Raw genomic sequence first — 16,723 nt, 5'->3', positions numbered from 1 at the left:
CTAGACCACTTCATAGCCCACTCACATATAGGAACACATGAAAAGGGAATAAAGTCCATGAAAAAAGCCCTGTACTCTTCTGTTGATCCACAAAACATACTTTGAATTCCTTTCCCACTGAGGTATCATGGCTAGGTTTAGCAAACTTGTATCTCCCTCGAATTTATTTTCTTATCTTATAAAACTGTGTTATATAGATTCTGACTGTATACACTAGTCATCATGCTTTCATGTATTTTCATGTTAAAAGTATTCTATAAATGCCCAAATTAAAAACTTCTGGGATTGAATTTAATAAGGTCAATTTTTACTTTATGTGCCTTTTTCTGACCATCACAAACTGATGAAATTCTTGGTGTTTGTATAAATGTGTGTAGATGAGCATACTATCTATATACATATATATATACATGTATATACATACATACTAATCCAAAGGCTTATATGAACATAACCCACCAAAAGAAAATCTGTCACCTCCATGATGACACCAATATAATCTGACACTAATTTGGTTGATAAACCTTTTTGATATACTAATTATATCCTAAAATTCTGTATTAGTTTATCAATGCTAACTTTATTTATCAAAAACCAGTAAAGGAAGATAAATAATTAAAGGAAATTAAAGTATCAGTTGGGTAGCTTTAAAAATTTGTTACTTTAAATTTTTGTTTAAATTCCCTGCAGGCCTAGAGGTTAAAGATTTGGTGTTGTCATGGCTGTGGCTTGGGTTTGATCTTTGGCCTGGGAATTTCTGTATGCCATGGATGTGGCAAAAAAACAAAAAAAAATTGTTACTTTAACTTCATAGGATTCAAGCCAAGTTCCTGGTGGCTTACTTAATTAATTCTTTAAAAATTATGCAGAGAAAAAAATTAAACAATATTGGCATGAGGTCCACATTTAAACAAGTTATATTTTATAGGATTTCATTTCAAATTTACTACAATAAACACATGAATATTGAAAATAAATGTATAACAAAATACAAGTAAATAGTTAATACTTTTATAATAGAAGTACTAAAATACAAGCTATGATGAAAAAGTCTTTTTTTGTGTGAAGTGTCTGATTTTATGGATGGACATGATCTCACAAATACACAAAATAACAAGTATTATTTGTATAATCCTCAGCATTTACAAAAAAAACACTTTTCTCATACATTATCTCATATACCACAAAGAATGTCTGAACTAAATAGGTTCCATTATCTACAAAGGGTATGATGCAGAAGTAGAGGTTTACTCTAAAATTAAATTAAAATTATATAAGCATCCCAATATATCTACTGTTATCTTTCAACTAAAATGGTAGAAAACTGGTTTCTGAATTGCTTTGATGTTATCATCACACAGAGGCACATATCACTTCAAATTAAGATTTGAAAAATAAAAATTCCCTAAAAATTTGTTAAGCTTTTTAGTTTTCCTCAGAATTCAGATTCCAGCTACGTGTTAACGTTGATGCTGCAGAGTTTATCTGAAATCTCTGTATCATTCTAAAACGAGGAAAAAGGAGTAGTTTATCAATATTAGGCTTTTGATTACTATCATGGTTTTAACAGAAATCTGGTGAACTATAATCACATATGTGCATCATTTCTCCTATGACAAGGAGTATATAATTATGATGTGAGATGACAATAGTGCCTGGGAAGTTGAAAAACAGCAGGCTACCTGGAACATCCCTAAATCGTTGTAAATTATACCTGTCTCCCAGGAATAATGATAATCACTTATGCTAGTTCCTGCCATTCCATTTACCTTAGAAAAAATTTTTACATTCTTCTCTGAAAACTAGTAAGCTTTATAAACTGAAGTTGAAACATCTAGACAAAGGCAATTTGATGTAGAGGAGCTTGAGAACGTTGATCAATATTTTACACAATGGGTACCAAATGAAATAGTTATCTTAGAAGACTGAAACTACTGCTGTTAGTTTCTATAGATAGCTAATTTTAAAAGAAATATGGACCCACTGAGAGAGGTGGTCCCTGCTTTATCCTTTAAGGGCAGCTTAACAGTAGAGACTCCCAGGATTTTTAGCTGTTTACAAGAAAGTGGGATAACCAGGAAGAGGTCCTCACCCAAAGCACCATACTAATTGAGGTCAAACCCTACTGGGCTAGGGAGAAAATCTGTCCCTGTTTTTCACAAGATAATAATGGAAAGTGGATTTCAACTCTTCTGCCAGGTTCAAGAAAAGGTGCTTCCCTTAGAGGATTTAGAGATGATACATAAATACTTCTGAGAGCCACAGTGGGTCATTTTCCCTTCAACGGTCTTAGATAATTTTTTCTTAGGAACTAACCTGTAATTTTAATCCCTACTTTAAGGGCACTTGCTTTTGTATCTCCTCCCAAAGAAATATCTTTAGCATAAGAAAGCAAATCTAAGAATGAAGTCACAATAATTCAGTATTATATGATACTCAGATTGTTGTCATTACATTTTTATCAATCTGAAAAAAAACCAAAATTAATCAATTTGGATATGTTTTTTGGTGACAAAGATTTTTAAAAGATTTTTTCCCCCTCAGAATGATTCTTTGCATTCTAAGCATTATATGATTCAACATAAATGAAGCCTTGTCATGCCATTTTCTATTTATATATATATATACATACATGACAAAATAAGGAATATACAGTCTTGCAGATAAACATACATAAATGAAGAGACCAGTCACAATTTCCTAAAAGGTATGTATGTAGGCAGACATTATTTCTCTATTCCACACAGGTTTTCTACAAATACTCACAAAGGTACACTCTCAAAGCCCAAACAAAGATCACTGTTACCTTCAACAACAATAATTTCTTCCCACAATTACAGGAAAGGCTTTATTACAGTTTGAAAGATTGATATTTTGAGGAGAAAGGCACCACAATTATTATTTTTGCTTTTTGTGCATATGGCATAAAGGAGATATGTCAAGTCCCCACTCTGGAGCTTTTAAAACCTCTCATCTTGGATGGGTGTGGTTTCTTGGGTGAGGTATCCTGGCTTTAGAGCTTAAAGCACTTCTCATTGTATCTATGAATAGTCACACATCCATGATAGGATACTGGCCTAGGCATTGCAGCTACTCCTGTGATGATACTTGTTGCAGGATCATAACAGAGAATAGTGTCTGTGGCTTCTCCGTTCTCCCGTCTTCCACCCAGGATATATATTTTACCATTACACACAGACATACCACAGTTTTCCTGTTTAACCAAATTAAAAAAAAAAAATTAGCTGTTGATGGTAAGGGATTTGGTAGCAAACTGAAAAGTGAAATAAGACATGCCTTAACACAGTCAAAAAAAAGGAGACATGAAATAAGCTCCCTTTTGCCCAATGCCTGTTCTATATATGAGTACTAGATAATTTTGCATAGGTGAAGGGAGTGTTAAGATAGAATATATGTCAATAATTGGGGACAAGATATGGGAGGTGAAGAGGGGGTGATAGACTGAAAGAAGGGTTTTAATTAACTTAATGGTAGTTGAACGAAAACATTCTTGAAGAGTTGCTTCTATTACAGGAAGGTTCTTTACTATAGATAGAGACTGTTACATGAAGAGGTAGGAATATCATTCATTACATGGGATTACTCGAAAGTTAAATGAATCGGAGTTCCCATTGTGGCTCAGTGGTTAACGAGTCCGATTAGGAACCATGAGGTTGCGGGATCGATCCCTGGCCTTGCTCAGTGGGTTAACGATCCGGCGTTGCTGTGAGCTGTAGTGTAGGTTGCAGATGCGGCTCGGATCCCGCGTTGCTGTGGCTCTGGTGTAGGCCGGCGGCTACATCTCCGATTAGACCCCTAGCCTGGGAACCTCCATAGGCCGCGGGTGCAGCCCTAGAAAACACAAAAAAAGATTAAAAAAAAAAAAAAAGTTAAATGAATGAATGACAGAAAGGGTTATAACCATATTGACAAAGCACTGTTACTAGGGGCCTTGGCTGGGGCATAGAAACTCCCCAAATAACATTTATACATTTCCACACAATGAGATTCTTAGCTAAATTTCATTCTTTGTCAATAAGGTAATTACTATATAAAACAAATATTTGTATAGGGATAAGAGTGATTCTTCAAAGAAAGAAATTTACACTAATCTCACTAGGGCATGAATCTGGTTATGCTGCAGGTCAAGTGTTCTTCAATTCGCATTTCACTCTAATTCAAAAAGTGATTGCATATTATTATCCTGTTTCCACACAATCAACAATGAGATGGGTTCTACTAGTGAGTACTTTAAATAAACATTTTTATTTGATTGGATTTGCTATATATAAATTATGCTCTTGTACAAAAAATTAAATCTTTGTGGATTTATATAATAGAGGATAGTATCTTTGGGTCTACAAGATTACTGAATACTTAAAAATGCCTACATTAGAGTTTATATACACCTAGAATGACCTGGCCCATTATCATTAGTGACAAATTTTTATGCAGAATGCCACCCATGAGTTGTACCAATTCTGTGCCAAACAATAATATTTTTCATGTAAAGCACAACGAGCTCTTTCTTTAAATTATAAAAGTTCTGAATCCAATAAAAAAACCAAGATCCTTAGTTCTCAAGTACAAGTTGGTTTGCACTATTGAAGCCTTCAGTCACTTTGATGATGATTCTTAAACTATATAATTATAGCATCCTGTTATTAACATAATTTCATAAATAATGCTCAGAATTAAATGAAGTAGGCAACCTTGCAGTTATTCACTCATATCATAAAATTACTTGCATAGTACTTTATTTCATTCTATGAGAACCTCAAGCATAATGGCAGGTGGTAAATAAATAATTTATTAATATAGCAAGTTTTAATATTTTTCATGACTTAAATGAAAGTCTTATTATAAAAAATTTAATTTTTCCTTCTCATTTTTTATAATGCTTAAATGTTTAAATGCCAACAATAAACAATCAGATTTCTTTTCATTTACTATTTTAAACTTTAATGACATTTAAAATATCTAGTCCACTGAAGAACAGTTAAAAAGAAAAAAAAACTTCATCGGTGAGTTAAAAAAAAAAATTCTACAATTAAAAAAAAAAAATGTTCCTTTGGCTCTGATCCCTGGTCTGGGAACTCCATATGCCGAGAGGTGGCCAAAAAAGAAAAAAAACGATGAAAGTTAAAAAGTAAAGTATGTGAGTTCCTGCTGTGGCACAGTGAGTTAATGATCCTGGATTAGGGATCCAGTGTTAATGCAGCTGTGGCAAAGGTCTCAGCTCCAGCTCAGATTCAATCCCTGGCCCAGAAACTTCCACGTGCTATGGGGGGTGGCTGAAAAAGGGAAAAAAAAAAAAAAAGGAAAATCTATTTAACATAGCAAGTTATGGAGTTCCCACTATGGTGCAGTGGGTTATGAATCAGACTGCAGCAGCTCAGGTCACTGCAGGAGTCAGAGGTTCAATCTCTGGCCTGGTGCAGTAGGTTAAAGGATCCCACATTGCTGCAGCTGCGATGTGGATTGCAGCTGTGGCTTGGATTTAATTCCCGGCCTGGGAACTTCCATATGTCGCAAATGTGGCCATAAAAAAAAAAAAAAAAGCAAGTTATGGTTTTCAGGAATTGCAAAGTCAAAAGGCATGGACACGCTGAGGTACAAACAGCAAAAAAGGCTGGGTCCATTAGGACTGCAAAAAAAGAGCTCATTTTTTTCAGCTTTTTTTTGATCATTCAATATTTTAAGCATTTAAAAAACCACAATCTTTGACTCAAACATAAATCACAGTTGATTTATCCTTTTTTCATTTGATTAGTCTTAACAGGATAGACAAATGCAGATGGTTCAAAAATCACCTATCAATAACATATAAGATGCACTTAAAGGTACTGGTAGTAAGAATGGACCAGGGGAGAAAGGATAATCCTAGAAATCTCAGTGGTTTTTTGTTTCAAGAGATTTGATATAGAATACTAGATTTACACTTCAACGATTTGTCTTTGTCATAACAGTTTCAATATATTTCTGATCTAAATGTTTCTTGAAATTTCAGAAGTCAATATCAGTAATTATTTAATTTGGGAAAATGTGCCATTTGTGTCTTGTTTTTCCTTAGTTTAATCTCCATCATTTAGTTAAAAACAGATTCATTATATGCCTTATGTTATGTTAGCTGCTAACAATTATCTTCCTAAGCTCTGCTATTATTTTATACAGTATAGTCAAGTTCTAAGTGAACACTAATTCTTAGTGAAAATGCATTATACTTTAAAATACTCACTGCAATAAACTAATACAAATAGCTTTGGTTAAAAAAAAAATCTAGAAATAGGTGTAAACACTTGTCACATGGGTGAATGTGACCATTAACAAGGGTTCTTATATGGCAAGGTACACTTTCAATCACAGAGTTGGAGACTGTCCTTTCTAGGAGGCCACTGAACCAGAGAAATATAGATCAATTTATTTAAATGTGATTTAAGAGGGACAGAAGATTATGTTCCCTCTGTACCATGAAGCTGAAGATCCTATTATATCCCTTTCATCAGCTGAGGCCTATTACTCTGAATAAATTATTAATTGGAGACTATACCTCAATGTACAACTGCATAAATGGGTGTTAGACTCAAATCCTGCTCTATATTTCTTACATATTTTGCATATAAAACTGTCTTAACATTAGGACCCTCTGTTACTTCATTCTCTTATTTGTTTACTTATTCAATAAATATTTACCTACCACCAATAAATGCAAGAAACATGAGATGAGTCAGAAAACACAGTATTCTTTTTTTTTTTTTTTTTTTTTTTTTTTTTTTTGTCTTTTTGCTATTTCTTGGGCCACTCCTGCAGCATATGGAGGTTCCCAGGCTAGGGGTCCAATCGGAGCTGTAGCCACCGGCCTACACCACAGCCACAGCAACTCGGGATTCGAGCCGCGTCTGCAACCTACACCACAGCTCACGGCAACGCCGGATCGTTAACCCACTGAGCAAGGGCAGGGACCGAACCCGCAACCTCATGGTTCCTAGTCGAATTCGTTAACCACTGCGCCACGACGGGAACTCCAGAAAACACAGTATTCTTAAGAAGACTTAATTCCAGTAGAGAAATAACATTCATACCTATAAGAAAATATATGACTTCCATAATAGAGGTATAAGTGTAGTGACAGATCATAAAAAAAGAGATTAATTCTTAACAATATCATCCTTAAAAAAATGAGTAGACTTACAAGTAGAGAAGATAGAAAGGCACTGAAGACTAAGACGACAGCATGAACCATGACAAGAATGCACGCTATCTGCACAGCAAATGAAAGCAACAGATACTGCACATAACTGGAAAAAAGGTGAAGACAGTGAAACTGAAAAGGCAAGCAGAGGTCAGACAACAGAAGACCTAGAATGGGAGTTCCCATTGGGGCGCAGTAGAAACGAATCCAACTAGGAATGATGAGAGGTTACAGGTTTGATCCCTGGCCTCGCTCAGTAGGTTAAGGATCTGGCATTATTGTGGCTCTGGCGTAGGCCAGCAGCAACAGTTCTGTTTAGACCCCTAGTCTGGGAACCTCCATATGCTGCGGGTGTGGTCCTAAAAAGCCAAAAAAAAAAAGAGAAGACCTAGAATGAGGTGGGAAAACTTTTGGATATTTCCAATCAGTAGGTAGATTTTCTGGGAAACAAATGGTAGAAAAACAAGACATTAGAGAAAAGAACACTAATTAGGATATATTGTTTTAGTTTAGATAAGAACTGATGAGAACCTGAACAAAAGCAGGAACCCCAGGAATGAAAAAGACTAGGAGTAACTCTGAAGGACACAAAACTGATATGTTGGATTGATTCAATTTAAGAGAAAGTAGGAAGAATTAAAAAAATTAAGTTTCTAGATGTGAAATAATAGCAAATATATATTGGTCTCTGCCTCTGGTTCCTAACATAGAACTCTGAGATCCTTTGGATTTCCTGGTTGATGGGAGTGTCTTTTGTTCTAACAAGAAACTCTTTTTGGGCTCCTAGATGAGGACTGGTCACAAGAGATATCAAGCCATAATTAAAAACTTGAGGAGTTCCCGTCTTGGCGCAGCAAAAACGAATCCAACTAGGAACCGTGAGGTTGCGAGTTCGATCCCTGGCCTCACTCAGTAGGTTAAGGATCCTGCATTAACGTGAGCTGTGGTGTAGGTCACAGGCGTGGTTCAGATCTGGTGTTGCTGTGGCTCTGGCATAGGCAGGCAGCAACAGCTCTGATTAGATCCCTAGTCTGGGAACCTCCATATGCTGTGGGTGTGGTCCTAAAAAGACAAAAGATAAGATAAAATAAAATAAAATAAAATAAATAAAAGCTTGAAAGTTTCACTGCACTTTCTCTTCTCTGGAGAGGGGAGAAGTGCTGGAAACTGAGTTAATAACTGACCACGTCTACATGATGAAGCCTCCATAAAAATCCCCAAAGTACAAGATTTGGAGAGCTTCTGGGTTGGTAAACACATTCATGTGCTAGGAAGGTGGTGTACCTCAAAACCATGAGGACACTAGGTCCTGTGCTTTAACCCTTTCAGACCTGACCCTCAGTACCTCTTCATTTGGCTGATCATCTGTGTCCTTTATAATATACTTTGTTATAAAACAAACCTGTAAACATAAGCGTTTTCTGAGCACTTAGCCCAAGAATGGGTTGTAGAAACCTTGATTTATAGGTGATTGGTAAGAAGTACTGGTGACAACCTGGGACTTGAGACAAGCATCTAAAGCGGTGGCAGTCTTGTAGCACAGATCGCTTGTGGAATCTAAAGCTAACTTCAGGTAGTATCAGAATGGAACTGAATTGTAAGACACCAGCTGGAGATGGAAAACTGGTTGGTGTGGGAGTAAACCCACACGTCTGGTGTCAGAAGTGCTGTAAGGGAGAAACAGTTTTCCCATTCACTAGGTTGTGTGGAAACAGAAAAAGCAGGCTTAAGGAAGAAGATGAATTCTGTTTTAAGTCCCAAGTCTTGGTACGCTATGGAAGATACCAAATAGGCAACTGGAAATCTGAGTCTGAAGCACAAGAGAGAGGCTTTAACAGAGATTAAGATTTGAAGTCATCAATACTGAGCAGTAAATGCGATCACTCAGGAATGGAGTATAAACTGAGGAAAGGGCAGGAGAAAGAGGGTCAAAGAATACCCATATTTAATGGTTGGGTAGGAAAAAGCCCAAGAGAACATGAATGAGACTCAGGAGATGATCAGCAATGACCTCTGGGAGTACAATATCTCTAGAGTGGTATAGGTAGAGCTAGATTTCCAGCATTAGAACCATCAAACATTTTGGTGGTAGAAGGAACATTTTGGTGGTAGAAGGAGAGCATGAATCAAGGCAGAAAGAAGGCCTTTTGGGGGTGGGGATAGAAGCAGAGTAAGGGTACAAGCGGAGCGTGGATAAAGACCCAAGTGCACCATTTCTTTTATAACAAAAAAAACAACAAATTACCTAGAAACCCATTTGAGAGCATTTCTTCTTTTTTTGAAATTAGTGAGAGAGAAGGATAGGGACAGGAGCAGGATTCTGAAAAAGGTCCAGAGGGTAAAAAAACAGCCTTAAGTGCAACACCTGGTTTACCATGAGATGGTAAAAAAGTAAGTTATTTCAATAAAACAATTCCTTGGAAGGAGTTCAAAACAAGGATACTACATGCTTTATGTGGAGTTTTAAAAAATTATGAAATAACTCAAGCATACATGAAATATATTAATAGTGAAGATACAATATGTTCATACGGGTCCTGTAGTTGTCCCTCCTAGATTGACTTTTTTCTGAACTGTTTTATATTATTACCTGTCGGCTGAATGTATTCTGTACATGCATCCAGTAATCTTCAACTGGATCATAACAGTATATTGCCTTGGTCAGTCCACCAGCAACATATATCAGGTTGTTTAAGGATACTGCTGTTATACACCTCTTGGCAATAGGGATAGCTGCACGAAGTAGCCAAGAATTGGTTTCTGGATCATAAGATTGAACCTAATAATATACAGAAATATTTAATTAAAATTTCTCAATAAAAATGTAGATTTACTTAATAAAAAGTCTACCAACATACAGAAATGTGATAAAAATAAAATCCAATTAATTCACAGAACTAAGGGAGGTTAGCTTGAGGGTAAAATATTTGAATTATGAACTTCTCAAAAGGAATGCAAATTATACACTATCAAGCTGAACAGAGTAACAAACAAACACAGATTGTTTCCAGAATGAACGGCTACCAGGTTTACTTTACTTATGTGCATTAGAATTAAGAGTCTATATTTAAAAAAAAAATTGTGTTATATAGAATAAGTATGCTTCAGTTTGAATATAATTTCTTTACACTTTTAGGAGTCCTTCAAAAGAACACAAGCAAACCTCAATTCAGTATACTTTGAATTACCACAAATTCTGAACGAATGAATTCTAAATATATAACATTTGACATTATATTAAAATTTAATTTAGAAAAAGAATGTTGATTGACAAAATTCTGTTAACTATTGCTAAATGAATTGGCATTAGACACTTGTTTCCAGAATAAATGAGGTATTTTCTGAGATGTCAGGATGGCACATGTTCTTTTGTCCCAGGAATTCAATGAACCACAGCAGCTTTGAGCCAGCCTTTATTTACATTAGAAAGGTTTTCTTCCCTTTTCTTTGTTCTAAAGAATATTTTCAAAGTACGCAGCAAATGACCCAGTTGGAAGCAGTATGTAGTTAGTTACTGTCTTACTTTTGCTAGTTCACTTCCCAGTTGTGTTTTGTGTGAAGAATTTTTTGATTCTGTAAACTATACCAGTAAAAGGCTTTCAAAAGATTTATTTAGTACAAGATCTCAACACTGAGACAGGGCTCATTTCAAAGAGACTGGATCACACTTATAGCAGAAAGTTGTTGGATATATTGGGATCTCACTTTAGTAACTTAAATTTCCTCTCCATGTATAAAAGGCCCCTTACACTAAGGGACCAAACTACCTACTTGATAGACCTTCTGTATTTCTCTTCTTGTGCACATCATTGGTAACTTCTATAAGAGAACATGGCTTACCTTATCAGAACAAGTATTATCATCAGGTCCTCCACCAATCACAAACAATTTGCCTACACAGCTAGTCACAGCAGGAGAACTCACTGCTTCCTTAAGGGGAGCAACTTCAGTCCATCGATTTGAAAAGGAATCGTAACATTCTACGCTGCTAAGTCTGTTTTGCCCATCATAGCCTCCAACAACATATACCTATATGTAAAATACATGGAAAGATCTTAATTATCAAGAGTTTGAATTTTGAACTAGTTGGCTAAAGAATTAAAGGATCCCTTCCCTTTAAATGTCTTTAGTAGGTTTAATTGCAATACATTTAACTCAGTTTCTGGACCTTGAAAAAAAATTATCACCCTCTCACCATTGCGAAGGAGCCTTTTTGGACATTTTTTCAAAATAGCCCCCTCCAATGAAATTTTAACACCACAGATATACTGTATATCTGTTTACATACTGTATGTATATCTGTGCTTTATACATGAAAAAGTACGATTTTTCACACTCCCCAAGAACAATCTTTACCCCTTAGGGGCAATATTGCTTGCATTGAGAATTACGGGATTTTGCTCACTCACAGACAGTGAAAATATTCGACTATTATAAAGTAATAAAGGTATAAAACTAAAATATATTAGGTAAGGATTACTAGATTGTGAGATCTCTTTTTAAAATTTTATTGGAATATAGTTGAGTCACAAAGTTGTGTTAATTTCAGGCATACAGCAAAGTAAATCAGTTACACGTATACATATATCCATTCCTTTTCAGATTCATTTCCTATATGTTATTATACAATATTGAGTAAATTTCCCTGTGCTATACAATAGGTCCTTGTTACCCATCTATTTTATATATAGTACTGTGTATATTTCAATCCCAACCCCCAAATTTATCCCTCCCTACCACATTTCCCCTTTGGTAAACCCTAAGTTTGGTTTTGAAATCTTTGAGTCTGTTAGTTTTATACATTCTATTGTATCATTGCTATTAGATTCCACATACTAGTGATCTCACATGGTATTTGTCTTTCTCTGGCTGACGTACTTCACTTAGTATGATAATTTCTAGGTCCATCTATGTTGCTACAAATGACATTATTTCGTTCTTTTTTATGGCTGAATAATAAATATTCCATTGTATATATGTACAACATCTTCTTTATCCAATTCTTTGTGGATGGACATTTAGGTTGCTTCCATGTCTTGGCTATTGTAAACAGTGCTGCAATAAACACTGGAATGCATGTGTCTTTTCAAATTATGGTTTTCTCTGGATATATGCCCAAGAGTGGTCATATGGTAGTTCTATATTTAGTTTTTTAAGGAACTTCCATACTCTCTTCCATGGTGGTTGCAGCTTACATTCCCACCAACACTGTAGGAGGGTTCCCTTTAGATTGTGAGATCTCTGAATTATTTAATTTAGTTCCTACAGTGCCGGAAAAGTATCTAATACATAATGAACTTCATACTATATATTTTATCTTTTTTTTTTTTGCTATTTCTTGGGCCGCTCCTGCAGCATATGGAGGTTCCCAGGCTAGGGGTCGAATCGGAGCTGTAGCCACCGGCCTACGCCAGAGCCACAGCAACGAGGGATCCGAGCTGTGTCTGCAACCTACAACCACAGCTCACGGCAACGCCGGATCGTTAACCCACTGAGCAAGGGCAGGGACCGAACCCGCAACCTCATGGTTCCTAGTCGGATTCGTTAACCACTGTGCCACGACGGGAACTCCCCATACTATATATTTTAAAGGGCTTCCACATGCATATTTTTTCACAAATATGAAGAAGGTAGGACAAATAAACATCTTTATATGTTAGACGAATTTGTTAAATTACTTAGATGTAGAATAATCCATTAAGCATCATGAGATACATAAGAAACTTAACATATAGAAGCCCTCCAGTTTAACACCTACAATTCTTTTAATGGACAGTCATCATAACTCTTCTCTCCATCCCTATCTAACCAACCATTAAGTTCTTTTTTTTTTTTTTTTTTGTCTTTTTTTTTTGCCATTTCTTGGGCCGCTCCTGTGGCATATTGGAGGTTCCCAGGCTAGGGGTTGAATCGGAGCTGTAACCCACCAGCCTATGCCAGGGCCACAGCAACGAGGGATCCGAGCTGTGTCTGCAACCTACACCACAGCTCACGGCAACACTGGATCCTTAACCCACTGAGCAAGGCCAGGGATTGAACCCACAACCTCATGGTTCCTAGTCGGATTCGTTAACCACTGCGCCACAACGGGAACTCCCCCAACCATTAAGTTCTAATGAACCTTCTTTCACAGAATCTCTCTCATCTGTTACGTTTGCTTCCCATTGCCACTATTCTAGCCTGAGGCCTGTGTCATTTCATACCTCTCAATCTCCTGGTCTCTACTCCTATACTCTCTAACCACAGATTAATTTTCATCAATACTTCATCAACTCCTTTTAATTTTTAATAATAAACACCTAAAGGTCAAGGTCAAACTTTATACATTGTCATTCAAATGTGTCCATGATCGGAGTTCCCATCGTGGCTCAGTGGTTAACGAATCTGACTAGGAACCATGAGGTTGCGGGTTCGATCCCTGGCCTCACTCAGTGGGTTGAGGATCCGGTGTTGCCGTGAGCTGTGGTGTAGGTTGCAGACACAGCTCGGATCCCACGGTGTTGTGGTTCTGGTGTAGGCTGGTGGCTACAGCTCCAATTGGACCCCTAGCCTGGGAACCTCCATATGCCGTGGGAGCGACCTAAGAAATGGCAAAAAGACTAAAAAAAAAAAAAAAAAAAAAAAAAGTGTCCATGATCTATCTTTCCCTACTCTTCCAAATTTCCTCAAGAGCCCAATGCTTTTTCAATCTTGTATTTCTCACATTATGTTAAAATGATCTATTTGATGGGTTTGCTCTCCCCAAACCACACAGCTCAGAGAGGTTAACTTACTCAAGGTCATGCAGCTAGAAACTGCATAAGAGGTAGGAATGCCAGCACTGGTATGGAAACTGAGGCACAATGCAGTAATTAATGGCATAGGCTTTGAAGTCAGGAGAGGAAGGGTCCATATCTAGCTCTGTTACTGCAAGTAAGACCTTGCTTGAGCAGCTTATCTATTCTCTCTGAAACTCAGTCTTGATTTCCTCAATTTGAAAACTCAGATAATAAAATAGTACCTATCACAAAATGCAATTTTGAGGATAAAACTTTAATACTATTCTCTACATGTGTAAACTAAAAATATATGCCATGAGTCTTAAGATAAAAGGTCTCTAGACAAGGAAAATCTGAGCTTTTGCCCATTTATCACTTTCTGTGCAACCTTGGGCAAATGACTTCACCTCTCTGGATTCAGTTTCTTTGTGAACTGAAAAAGTTATATTAAATATTCTCTAAAATTCCTTCTTACTCTAAGATTCTATATTCCAAACCATTCTAGGTTTCTTTAAAATAGAGCATTTATAAATTTAAATAACTTTATAGGTTTGAATTCAGCCTACATTGTAATTTTTAGGATAATTATTTTTCATGAATTGAGTACTTGCTATGTAAGGTAGGAAGGATTCCTTTTATTTCTTTCAAATACTAATATTTGTCAAATAAATTTGTGTTCATCAATCTATACATGATATTTGTGATATCAATCATTTTCATCTGCTTCTGTATGTTCAGACTAAACAATTATAATATTTTTAGTCAGATCTCTTGTCAATCCTTTAATTATTTTAGCTGCCCTTTTCCAGTAACATTTTGTCATTCTTGAGGTATAGCTACTACCAAAACTACATATAATATGGTAGATACTAACAAAGCAATGGTTTTAGAAAATATTTTATTAATGTTTTATTTCCATTGCATCTATCTCAAGGTCCTCATTATTTCATTGGTCTTATTGATGGCAGCACACTAGATAAATACCCTCAGGAATTAACAGTAGCTTTCAAACTGTGCTTTGAGAAGCTCTAGTATTCTATAGTATGGAGAAGCTTCAGTGTGGAGATAGGGGGAGGGAGGCTGAGTGGGAAGCATCATCTATGTTTCAACTAGAGTGATTCTGTGGTGGCTCTAAAATGTCTTCATGAGAGGGCTTAAGAGGCAGCAATCTTTTAAGAACGGGGTACTAAGGGACCAGTCAGAAATGCATGTGTGACAAGGAACTCTACTCAGTATTCTATAATACTGGGAAAAGGAATTTGAAAAAGAATGGATATGTATATCTGTATAACTAAATCACTTTGCTGGACATAGGAAACTAACACAAACTAACACAATGTTATAAATCAACTCTACTCCAATTAAATAAAAAAAAAAATAGGGAGTTCCCATTGTGGCTCAGTGGTAATGAACCTGACTAGCATCCATGAGGACACAGGTTCGATTCCTGGCCTCACTCAGTAAGTTAAGGATCCATTGTTGCCGTTAGCTGTGGTTTAGTCATAGATGTGGCTTGGATCTGGTGTTGCGGTGGCTGTGGTGTAGGCCAGCAGCCGCAGCTCTGGATTTGACCCCTAGCCTGAGAACTTCCATATGTCACGAGTGTGGCCCAAAAAAGCAAAAACAAACAAAACAAACAAACAAACAAAAACCCCCAAAACAACAAAAAAATGTGTGATATATCTGATATCTTGTGATAACCTATAATAGAATATAAAATCTGCAAACAAAAACCCTAAAACACAAATCACTATGCTGTATACTTGAAACTAACACAATGTTGTAAATCAACTATACTTAAAAAAAAAAAAAACCAAACATGTGAACAAGTATGCTGCTTTTACTTAGATTACTTACTACTTTGAAGTAACTTTGGAGGAACTGATAGAGATGGAAGCAAGGAAAGGCTAAAGAGCCCAAGTCAGCCCTTGGTACATCTGCTTTATTGAATAGCTTTTTCTATTAGATTTAACTTCAAAAAAGTAGATGTAGTTTCTCTTAAAAAGTTTGGAAACCACTAGTCCACAAGGGATTCTCAAGATCCAAAGGATGGTGAATGGTCCAGAATTAAATTTTATGTTTTTTATAACATTTATTTGCTGTAGCCAGTAATAAGTTTGTTTTCAAATATATTGGCAAGTTTATCTTAACACTTATTTCTTTTGCCCCTACTTGTACTAATAAAAAGATAAAACAACATTACTCTAGATAAATATATCGTGGCATGAATGCCAAAGTCAGTAAAAAGAAAAAGCCTGCTTGGATTCGACACAGGCCTGTTTTTGAACTTGATGTCACTCCTTTATTTTTCAATGCTTCTCAGGCATTTATAGACTCCAATGGTGCTTGAGAAGAGAAATGTGCTGCACTGCTATGAATTCCAAATTGGGAGAACAAAATATCCATTCAAAAGTACAGTGTCAAATTGTTTATATCTTCAGTTTATGTATTAAGGTTAGAAATGGAAGGAAACACAATCTGAATCCAAAATACCCAGAGGGTGAGTAAAATGAAGGATTCATCTGTGGTATTTATTCTGGAAATGTACCAGCAATAATGAAAATAGTTTCTCTTACTTTACCCAGGAGGACTGCCATTTTGTGACGCCATCTGCCTTTATTTAGAGAAGCAACTCTGATCCAAATATTTAATTGTGAATTATAAATCCACACATCACGGCCATTGATTCTTCCACCTTTAAATGCAAAACAATTCACACACACTAATATGCATATCACCAAGAGATCTATGTCAGAGGCATAGATAATGAAAA

The 16,723-nt window shown here is 36.1% G+C and overlaps 1 protein-coding gene across 19 annotated transcripts in view; it reads right to left on the bottom strand.

Moving 5' to 3' along the window:
- Window positions 1–894: 894 nt before the first annotated feature.
- KLHL24 (kelch like family member 24) overlaps window positions 895–16,723 on the bottom strand; it is a 40,425-nt gene continuing 24,596 nt past the window's right edge. For all 19 annotated transcript variants that reach the window (XM_021069901.2, XM_021069906.2, XM_084990486.1 and 16 more), the window contains 4 exons: window positions 16,527–16,645; window positions 11,033–11,221; window positions 9,783–9,971; window positions 895–3,214 (listed from right to left, as the gene is read on the bottom strand). In XM_021069901.2, the coding sequence (XP_020925560.1) occupies window positions 3,014–3,214; window positions 9,783–9,971; window positions 11,033–11,221; window positions 16,527–16,645 (698 nt within the window). In that variant the 3' untranslated portion in view covers window positions 895–3,013. The remainder of the gene's footprint in view (window positions 3,215–9,782; window positions 9,972–11,032; window positions 11,222–16,526; window positions 16,646–16,723) is intronic.

Source organism: Sus scrofa, chromosome 13, assembly GCF_054392235.1.
Source record: "Sus scrofa isolate SSC_HxYL_T2T_F1_AM1 chromosome 13, Sscrofa_HxYL_maternal_Yorkshire_Landrace_v2.0, whole genome shotgun sequence".
Taxonomy (NCBI): Eukaryota; Metazoa; Chordata; class Mammalia; order Artiodactyla; family Suidae; genus Sus; species Sus scrofa.
This window is presented reverse-complemented; position numbering and strand designations above follow the sequence as displayed.